Source organism: Papaver somniferum, chromosome 7 (assembly GCF_003573695.1).
Source record: "Papaver somniferum cultivar HN1 chromosome 7, ASM357369v1, whole genome shotgun sequence".
Classification (NCBI taxonomy): domain Eukaryota; kingdom Viridiplantae; phylum Streptophyta; class Magnoliopsida; order Ranunculales; family Papaveraceae; genus Papaver; species Papaver somniferum.
In genome coordinates, this window is record NC_039364.1 from 223905568 (window position 1) to 223916533 (window position 10966).

At 44.8% G+C, this 10966-nt stretch overlaps 1 protein-coding gene across 1 annotated transcript; it reads right to left on the bottom strand.

Moving 5' to 3' along the window:
- Positions 1 to 7762: 7762 nt before the first annotated feature.
- LOC113296023 lies at positions 7763 to 9141 on the bottom strand. Its single transcript, XM_026544364.1, has 2 exons — positions 8606 to 9141; positions 7763 to 8489 (listed from the first exon to the last, which is right to left on the bottom strand). The coding sequence occupies exons 1-2, from the start codon at positions 9139 to 9141 to the stop codon at positions 7763 to 7765; spliced, it is 1263 nt and encodes a 420-aa protein (XP_026400149.1).
- Between the last annotated feature and the right edge of the window lie 1825 nt (positions 9142 to 10966).

Sequence of the window (10966 nt, forward strand, 5' to 3'; positions counted from 1 at the left end):
TAGTTCTTTCGGAGATTATATTAACAGTAGGAATCGTAAGCCATGGAGTGTTGGCCTTCATAATATTGCTGCTCCTCGTGGTGAAATTCGTCTCTTAAGTGAGGTGAGTGATGCTAAGCTGAAGTACGTTCCTGGTACCGAAGGGTCTACGCAGCGGAAGATCTTTCCTGCTCGTGAGAGGATTAAGCGTGATCATGACTATGAGTGGCACGCTACTGTTATTGAAGTTATCGATCCTTGGGCTTACGGCTGGGTACCTGGTCTGCATGGGTGGCGCCCTGTTGCCGGTAGTCAAGCTCGTGAGACTGCTCCAGCTCGTTATGGAAATTTCTTCCCCTGGCGATTGAAATTTGAAGGTATGAATTTTGAGTATGCCTTCGAAGCTGTCAACGCGGATGAGGAAGAAAGTTCTGATGCCACCCTTCCTTCGAAGAGTACTGCTGCTGTCAAGGTATGGCTTCTTCTTATATTTGGCCCTTTCCTTCTTGATTTGAAAAAAAATATTTTCTCAAGGGAAGAAGGAAATAACCTTCGGAATAATTCCATATTACTCTGTAGGTGACGAAGAAGAAGAAAATTGGGCCCATGCAATCTTCTACCGCTGCTGTTGACGAGATAGAAGTTCCTGATGAGGTTAACAACCCTGTGAACGAAGAATTTGTTGAAGAGGAGGAACTGACTGACGAAGAGGAGCATATTGGGAATTCCCCCCACAATCACAAAGATGGTAGTGGAGCTGCCGAAAAGAAAAACTTGGCCCTGGTGGTGGCGGAACTGGTGAAGAAAAAATTCCCCCTGGTGGCGGTGGTACCGGTGAAGAAAAAATTTCCCCTGGTGGCGGTGGTACTGGTGAAGAAAGAATTTCCCCTGGTGGCGGTCCTTCTATTCAAGAATTCTCTTTTGGAAAGATCTATTCTGTGGGTGAGCCAATTGATATGAGCGCTGCCATGGGTCTTGCTTCGGAGTTCTCTCTGATTTCCCCAAACGATGATTGAGATGTTCTTGACAACTCTGACAAGGGGAATACCGCAGGTGAGAAGACTGTCGACGCGGAAGAGAGTTCTGATGGTGAAGATGCAGATGTTCTTGCTAATAGGGAGTCGGAGGCTAGGAAAAAGTCCGAAGATAAAAAGAGTTCTGACGCTGGGAAGAATATTGATGCTGGTGAAGCTTCCACTGAGTCTCTCTTGGAGGATTTTCCGCAATCCTTAATGCGCGAAGGTGATGATGCTATCCTTGATTGGCTGATGAAGAAGAACTTGATGTTCGTACCCAATCCTTCTCCAATACTTCTTGGTGAGAAGAATTCCGATGCCTATACTCGTCGGATGATGGAACTGTCGTCCGAAGAGAGAGTTACAGTCATGTGGGATAAGGATTTGAGGGTTGCGTCTACTAATCTTCTGGTTGACCCCCCATCTACTGTTGCTGACATGATGGCCATAGCTGATGGGTATCAGTATGGTTTTCCTCAGCAGCGGATGCTTGAAGTAAGTTGTCTTAATTTCCCATGAATTGCAAGGTGTTCCGCTGTGTTATATAATAATCATCTATCTCTTTGAAACACAGATAATGAGGAGCGAGCACTACAATCATACTCTGTATCAGTTCTTCAGGGCAAAGTTCCTTAAATTGGAAGCCAAGCTTCGCCATAGGGAAGAGGAATTATCTGCTGCTGAGACGGTTATCTCTGCCAGAGATAAAGAGATACTTGAGCTAAAGAACCGTCTGAAATGAAAAGAACATCTTGGCGCCGCAGAAGAGAAGCTTCGCCATGAGTTGGCCTTGGTTCGCAGTGAGTTGGAGCAGACTCGTAAAGATGCTTCGTCTTCGAAAGGTTCGTTTTCCTTTGTTATCTTCCTCTTCGTCACTCCTTTTCTGTACTTGGCGTTCTGTCTGAGTCTCCCCACCCTATCTCCAGTGGGTGATGTCCAAGAACTGATATGGCTTCGGAATGAGAAGACTCGGCAAGCTTCCCGTATCAAAGAATTAGTAGAGAAGATTAAAAGCGAAGCTGATAAGTGGAATTCTCATGCCGATGAGCATAATACCTTAGTGGATGAGTGGCGAGAAAGACGAACCCTGTTTGTCTATTTGTAGAATAGTTATAATAATGATCGTCGTCAGTTTAATGGTGCTCTATTGTGGACGCGCGATAATCTTCGTGAGGCTCGTGAGTATGCTTCTTCCCTAGAAGCTAGAGTAACTCATCTGGAGGAGGAGTTACGCCAGGCTCATTTACCTCAGGATTCCGAAGACAAGGACAATGTACATCTTCTTGTTCGGGAAAGAGACGATGCTAGAGCTGAGGCTAATGCCCTTAGCAAAGCTCTAACTGCGTCTCGGGACGACGTGGCTCGTTTAGTTGAGTCTGAGAGAAGTCTTGAGATGAATATGTACAGGCTTAATAAAGGGATAGAAGAAATAAATAACGAAGTCAATCACCTTCGTCATCAGGATTCCATGAAGCAGGTAGAGTTAGACGAGTGTCAATTTGCTCTTACGACCCTTCAAATGGATTATAAGAAAATATCAGATGAGTATGACTTTCTTGACGAAGCCCGTGATTCTGTTGTTAATGAATATGAAATAGCTTCGGCTAATGTGGAAGGTATATATTTATTTTATCGTGTGTGGTTCTGCAGTTCCATCGTTCTAACCCCTTATGCCTTTTTTCAGAGCTCGAGGGGCAGCTTCGCGCTGCAAATGAAAAACTTGAAAAGGCTCAATCTTCCTTAGTGCAGCAGGAGGGCCAAACCACATATTATAAGGGCTTAGCTGGATCTCGGGATGAAGCAGCGAATGCGGCGGCTAAAGAAGTAACCCGGCTGTCATCTCTGTTGTCGCAGGATGAACTAAAGAACACCATCATCGCCTATAAGGCTCGTTTTCAGTTATCCGAAGAGACTAACAAGACCCTGGACAAGATTGAGAATGACCTTAAGACAGAGCATGGGATCGTCAAGAATTACCCTCGTCGTCTTATGCTTGAGCCCCTAACTTACTCTTCAGGTCCTTCTTAGGGTGGGAGCGTGCCTTCGTCGAAGAAGAAAAGCCCAGTTGATCAAGCTGAGTCATCCAAGTAGATTCCTCTGCTTGTTATAGAAAGTTGATCTTTGTTGATTACATGGCTTCGGGCCATTTTTTGTTGTATTTTTCATTTCTTGCTTATTTTGCCGAACTTGTAATCAACTTTTATGGAATGGATCATCGTTAATTTGGATATGTACACCATGTATTTTACCTGCATTATTAGTTCAGATATTGTTTAATTATTGAGTTAATCGAATTTAAGAGGTAATGAATTAATGAGTTATAAAAGATGAAGTGTTTGAGCGCGATGCCGAAGGTATGTACCTTCGTTATCGTCTTGAGACCTATCACCCCGCTGGCTAATCCTTGTCCAGAGGATTCCCAGACGGTGGGGGTCGAGGAAGCGTTCTGGGATATGTGGTGATTTATTGAAATATTTACATGCACCCATTCCGTTGACCCGTTGCCTTGCAATTGGTTGGGTATCTCTTTCTGCCGGAAGCCTTCCCCATGGTCTTACACTCATAGACGCTGATAGGGGAGTCCTGAGAGATTGTAGATATCTACTTTCCCCAATATCTTGTTGTATTGACGCAGCGTTCCCGGGTGTGTAATGCGTCATATTTACATGCATTCATTCCGCTGATACGCTGCCTCCTTAGTTAGTTGTGTATCTCTCTCTACTAGAAGCCTTTCCCATGACCCTATAGTTGTAGACGTAGTTAGGGGATCCTTGAGAGATTATAGGTGGTTACTTTCCGCAATTGAAATTTTGCGAAAATCTTGTTTGATTGATAAGTTGAGGTCTGCTATTCCTCATCCAGAGATAGAAACATGCCGAGCGGATGCGCCGTCTTCTTCTTCTGGTGTTCTTCACGCAGATGCAGAGCTGCGTTGCTTTTCATGGATGGTATGGTTTGAGATATTTTACATTCCATGGGTGCCTGAGGACCTCTCCTTTTAGGTTACGCAGGTAATAAGATCCATTTCCTGCGATATCGTGTATAACAAAAGGTCCTCCCCATGTTGTTGCTAGCTTACCCCACTTCTTCTCTCGCTGGTATTGGGGTATGGTTCTCAGCACATACTGTCCTTCTACAAATTTCTAAGCTTAACCTTTTTTATTGTATTCCCTTGCCAGTATTCGTTGATAATTCTCCATCTTATGTAATGCCGTCTCCCTTCTTTTTTCGAGATCATCAAGCCTTTCCAGCATCATATCCGCTGTGAGGTTCTTTTCCCATGCTTCGGTCTTCGTAGTTGGCATGATGATTTCTGTAGGGATGACGGCTTCGGCTCCATATGTGAGTAGGAACAATGATTCTCCTGTGGCTGATCTTCGTGTTATTCGGTATGCCCATAACACGTTGTGTAATTGCTCACACCATCGTCCTTTATGCTTGTCTAGCTGATTTTTGAGAATGAGGGCAAGGGTTTTGTTCGTGGATTCTGCTTGGCCGTTGCTTTGAGGATATATGGGTGTTGACTTGTTCTTTATGATTTTGAAGGTATCGAAAAGCATGTCGATGTTTTTCCCTTGTAACTGCTTGCCATTGTCGGAGACAATGTCAGCTGGGATTCCAAACTTGCAAATAATATTTTGGAAGATGAATGTGAAGCCATCCGAGTCGCGGATCCTTGCCAAGGCCTTAGCTTCTACCCATTTACTAAAATAATCTGTGGCTACTATCAAGAACCGTCTTTTCCTGACCCTTCGATCATGGGACCCACGATATCTATGCCCCATTTTGAGAAAGGCCAAGGACTATCCACAGAGTTCAGCTTTGTTGCAAGTGCGTGGATCCTTTTGGCAAAGCACAAGCATTCTTCGCATCTTCTTGACATTCTCGCAGCATCTCGTATCATCGTAGGCCAGTAATACCCCTGAGTTTTTGGCTTGTCTTCCAGGGATCTCATCCCGCTATGGTTACCTGCGTCCCCATAGTGTATGTCCTTCAAAACCTGATGCCCTTGTTCTCTTGATAAGAAGCGTAACAAAGGTCTGGGGAAGGATTTTTTGTACAAGATTTCGTCTCTTAGGTCGTACATCCCTGCTTTTGATTATATTTTCCGAGCCTGCTTTAGGTCCGTAGGAAGCATTCCTTCTTTGAGAAGTAGATGAATTTCAGATCTCCAATCTTCTTCATTACTGAAGTCTTCGTCTTCGTTAGCTCTCGTCATGATATCATTCTCCTGAAAGTCGTCGGCGATGTCTTCCCCTACATCATCATCAGTGATACCTTCCCCTACTCTGTATTCCCGATTTGCAGCGCAGAATTCCTGGGACATGACTGAGGGTTCGTATACTCTAGTTATTTTGATTGCCTTGACGTCTTCGTTCTTTAACATGGACGATACGTAGGCTAAGGCATCGGCGTGTCTAAGTTCCAATCTGCATAAGTGTCGGAACTTAATGCTTGGTATTTGGGATGCTAGAGTCTGGACCAGATCCATGTTTGCTGACAGGGTCTCATCATAAACATTGTATTCTAACCCTATTTGTTGTATGACCAGTTGTGAATCGCTTGTTAGGCGCACATCGGTTATACCCATTTCTATTATCAAATGAAGAGCATGTACAACATCTTCGTACTCAACGATGTTATTAGTGTGCCCCTTGAATTCCGGCCTGAATGCATGCACGATCCTGTCCCCAGTGGGGGTGGTGATTACAATGCCTATACCGGCGCCTTCACTATTCTTTGATCCATCAACAAAAACCTCCCATCGTCTTGGGTTTGCAGGTTCGAGAATGCCTTCGTCAGCTTCTGGTATGTCCCTTACCTCTTCGTCATTGTCCAGAGGTAAGTCCGCTAGGAAATCCGCCAAGACTTGTGACTTTTGGGAGTGTTGGACTTCATGGATGATGTTGAATTGGTCGAGATGGGTGTTCCACTTTGCTATTCTTCCTACTTTCCCTGCGCTTTTGAGGACTGCCTTCAATGGTGCTTTGCATGGAACGAGGATATAGTGAGTCAGGAAGTAGGTCCTTAGTTTTGGGTGGCCCACACCAAAGCCGAGATGAGCTGTTCGATTTTCGTGTAATTTCTCTCTGCTGCGTTGAGAGTTTTGCTGATGTAGTAAATGGGCTGCTCTATCTTCGTGTTTGTTTTGACCAGTATCGCGCTGACGACATCTTCTGTTGCTGCTATGTAAAGCGCCAGTACCTCATAGGGGTCAGGTTTTTGCAGGATTGGGATCATCGCAAGATATTCTTTGATATTCTGGAAAGCTTCTTCGCATTTTGCGGTCCATTCAAACTTGCTTCCATTTTTGAGGATGTTGAAGAAATGTTTGCATTTGTCCGATGACCTGGCGATGAACCTGCCCAAAGCCGCTAGGGATCCGTTGAGCTTCTGAACTTCTTTGAGGTTCTTCGGGGATGTCATTCCTACGATGACCTGGATTTTTGCGGGATCCACTTCGATGCCCCTCTTCGTCACTATATACCCAAGGAATTTTCCTGAGGTGATACCGAATGTGCATTTTTCTGGGTTCACTTTCATGTGGTGTTTCCTTATTGCCTCGAAGATGTCCCTCAGATCTTGATGGTGATCCTTGCGCAACTTGCTTTTGACGAGCATATCATCTACATAAAATTCTAAAGTATTCCCACTCCATGGTTTGAAGATAGCATCAACCATCCTATGGTATGTTGTCCCTTCATTTAAAAGTCCGAAGGGCATCCTTGTGTAACAATAGAGGCCGTGTGGGGTGTAGAATGGTGTATGTTGTTGATCTTCTTCTGCCAAAGCTACTTGGTTGTAACCAGAGTATCCATCCATGAATGACAGTTCTTCATACCCTTCGACTGCTTCAACTAATTGATCGATGCTCGGAAGTGGATAACTGTCCTTTGGGCACGCTATGTTGAGGTTGGTGAAGTCGATGCATATTCTTACTCCTCCGTTCTTTTTTGGCATGATGACCATATTCGAGATCCACGTCGGATATTTGACTTCCTTGATGAATCCTGCTTCTAACAGTTTGCGGAGTTCCTTTTCGATCGCTTTATGATACTCTGGTGCCACCTTCCGCACTTTCTGCCTGAAGGGTGGTGTGCCTGGATTTATACGAAGTTCGTGCTGGATTATCTTCGGATCAATCCCTGGCATGTCTCCTAACTTCCATGCAAAAATATCTGCGTACTCCTTGAATAGCTTGATTAGTGATACCTCTCTTTCTTTATCCATTACAGTTCCTATCTTGATCATCTTCGGGTCCTCTTCGGTCACTCTGTTGATTTTTTTCACAGTTTCTACGGAGGTGAATGTGGGTTTTGGTTCCCCAAGGAGAGGAACATTCTTTAATTGCTATCTGGTAGGCTCTTCGGCCTCCTTTGTGGTTAAAGTGCTTTCCTCAGCGTTTCCAACTATATTCTCCTTTGCAAGGATTCTTCCAGAGATTTCTTCCAGATAGGCGTCAATTGCTTTCTCTTTCGCAGCTTCTTTGTTTCGAGCTCTTCAGGATTTCCGCTGCTCATCTTGTTCGTTATTAATCTGATTTTGTAAAGCCCGACACTCTCGTGCGGTAACCTGATCTCCTTTTATTTCCATTACCCCTTCGGAAGTTGGAAACCTGTAGTACTGGTGATAGGTTTCCGCCACTCCTTTGAGCTTGTGTGCTCATCTGCGGCCAATAATGGCGTTATAGGGCGAAGATGCATCTACTACAGTGAATCGAGTGTCAACCTTCATCGGTCCTGCATCCACTTGTAAAACGATGTCTCCTAGTGGCTTTGTTGCTGCACCGTTGAACCGTAGATAGTATAGTACAAAGACATCAGTTGCTCGTCATTAAGCTCCATCCGTTTGAATGTGTCGTAGAACAGAATGTTGACTGAGCTTCCTCCGTCGATGAGGATCTTTTTGATATTGCATCCCGCTACTGGCAGCGTGAGAACCAGGGGATCGTTGCGATCCTCCATATCTTCTTCGATGTCCTCAGCGTCAAAGATCATAGGTGCATCCATCCAATGTTCGTGTTTGTCTACTTCTACCCCATCGATTTTGTACAGCTCACAATAGTCCTCGAATTGCTTTCTCAATCTCTTCCCTATTTGCGCCGTTAGAGATGGCCCTGTGGCCTCGGAACATGAGATGGTGTTAACGGTTCGGTTTCCTTCAGGCAGTTGAACTTGCTTGCTTCGCTTGGCCTTATCATCGGTGCCAGCCTTATGTACGTACTGCTTAAGATCTCCTGCATCAATCAGTTTTTGAATCATTATCTTGAGATTCTTGCACTTCTTGGTCTGGTGGCCGTTGAAACAGTGATATTCACAGTACTCTTTTGACTTCTCCGACCTCGGAGGCTGCTTTCCTTTGGACCATGGCCAATAAAGGTTTTCCCGACCCTTGATCTCCCTTAGGATGCGCGCATAGCTGGTGTTCAATTTTGTGTAAACCTGGTCTTCGAATTTCCGATCATAACGTCGACGATCATCTCTACGTTCTCTCCTATGTTCGCCAGGTCGTTCATCCTAACCGCCCCTCTTGGATCCGCTGGCTTGTTCTATTGAGTTGGTTCGCTGGGGCCTTTGAGCCTGGGATTTTCTCGCTGAATCTCCTCCAACCTGGCATGTTTTTCTATAATCACTCGAAGATCTCCCTCGGTGGCAGGGATGGTACCATGAATTTTGACAAACAGCGGGCTCATCCTGTCCAGACCCCACTTGTAGCAGTTGATGCTAAGTAACGGATCCACATTCCCTATGGCTTGACAGATCTTGTGCCATATATCAGTGTATTCCCTGATAGTCTCCTTATATTTGATTGCTAGTGAGAAGAGTTTATCCATTCCGGTGTTGACGACCTTGTTATACATGTAAGTTGCCAAGAACTTTTCAGTGAGCTGTTCATAGGAATCAATGGAGTCCTGTGGCAAGTTGTCGAACCAAGACAACGCAGATCCCTTTAGGATTGAAGGGAAATATCTGCAAAGTATGGCATCGTCGTAATCCCACTGGGCTAAGATTCGATTATAGTATCGAAGATGGGCCGCGGGATAGCTGGATCCATCGTAACACTCGAAGGATGGGACATGACATTTCTGGGGAATGAAAGCCTTGGCTAAACGCTGGGTTAATGGGGTAGTGTTTGCTTCCTTCATTACTTGCTCGAGCCTTCCGCCCCCTGCTTAGCTTTTAGTTGCTTGATCTCCGCCATCATTTCAGCACGAAGATTCTTCATTGCACGTTGCTGCTCCTCATGAATGGTGGATCGTCCTAGCCTTGGGGTGTCACTATCGAAGTAGTCTGAGTCCTCTGGATTATAATCTGGATCGGGCCTTTGATTTCCTCTTACTTCTCTTCGGTTTAGTGGCTCTGGATTATATAAAAAGGCGTTGTCCACCCTTTTATTTTCGTATCTTTGGCTTTATCTCTGTAGCGGCAAGCCTCTTTCCATCAGCAGTCCAGGTGAGCCAATTATCCTTTCTTTCATATAGATCATCATAGAATTGCATCCGTCCTCTTCACAGGTATCGTCTCGCGTCTTTTCTCATAGTTCTCCATTTTGGGTTCTTCATTATGTAGATTGCCGACGCAGACATAATGTAAACAATTTTTTTTTTTTGTAGTGCACAATGGGATCTTCCGGTGATGATTATACCTTTGACTCTTCGGAGAATTTTTTTGAAGTCGACGAACCCAAGTTTTCTTCACATGAGGAGATATTAAACCAAATCAACCCTTTGTTCCATGCAGCCGACCGGATTATACAAGGCATGTCTCTCACCCATCTACGCATTGTGCGGGTGCGTGCTCAGGCTTTCATGGATTTGATGTACATGAAGGAGAAGTGGAGACATGATGAAGCATCCCAGCAAGTCGGGAAATATCAACTTGACAAAGTTTCCCCACATCCCAATATCAGAGCTGAGAGATCGCTTCTCGGTTGAAACGACGAAGGACTGAGCCTGAGAAACTTCTGGGCGGGAGCCGGTTTGATTACCCTGTCCATAATGACATCGTAATCCTTTATTCTGACATGAATGAACTGGAGCATCCTCAAGAGGTTGTTGTAAAAGTTCCGGAGGAAGATGTTGACACGGCTTGCAAGACTGAGGAAACTTCTGGAGTGGGGGCCGTAACTGCTGTTGGGGAAGTTGGAGGGATCGCTGAGGATGTTGTCAAGGTAGATGGGGAGGCGGTGGAAGCATATGTTGGAGTCGTTGGAGAAGCTGTGGGGACACATGCTGGAACTGCTGTCGAAACGGATTCCGAATGGGATGTTGAAGTTGATGCTGAAACGACTTCTGGATGGAGTGTCGAAGCTGCTGCTGAAAAGGCTTCTGGATGGAATGTTGAAGCTGAAACAGCTTCTGGATGGGATGTAGAAGCTGCTGCTGAGATAACTTCTGGATGTAATGTTTGTTGTCGGAGAAGGTGCTGGGGCAAGTGCTTGAAAAATATCTGATGGAGGCGCCATTGACCAAGGTGTTCGTCATTGACAACTGGTTTTCCCATTTTGCGATTTCCTTCCGTAGAGAAAACAATCTTTTCGTAGTTTGTAGATATTTTTGATACTTCGGTTTTTCTTTTTGTTCGTGCGACTGAAGCCATATTTCACCAAGTAATATTCTTTCATTTATGCTTCTTTGTTAATTTCACATCTTTGATTGAATGAATAAAATCTTCTGGAAGAGACCTAAAACCCCTTTTGCGAAAAACAAGTTCTTCTACCCTTCCAAGGCGATTCAGCGGATGGGAAGCCAAATCACATAAATGATGCAGCAATAATGCTAGTAGGCGTGTCACATTCTCTCAGTTTAGCTACTTCCATGGGAACGCCTCGCATCCCGTTGGCAACAGTAACTCAAAATAGGAAAAACAGTAGCAATGATTAAGGATTTTGACCAACCTTTTATTGGATTTTTCCTCGCAAATTACACAGGACGTCTGTGACATGCCGCTTGGGTATGTAGAAGTGTGAGC

Coding starts and splice junctions, on each gene's coding strand:
- LOC113296023 (XM_026544364.1), bottom strand. CDS start 9,141: ATGAAGGAAGCAAACACTACCCCATTAACCCAGCGTTTAGCCAAGGCT. Junction 8,490..8,605: donor ATTATAGAAAAACATGCCAG/GTTGGAGGAGAT, acceptor TGGCGAACATAG/GAGAGAACGTAGAGATGATC.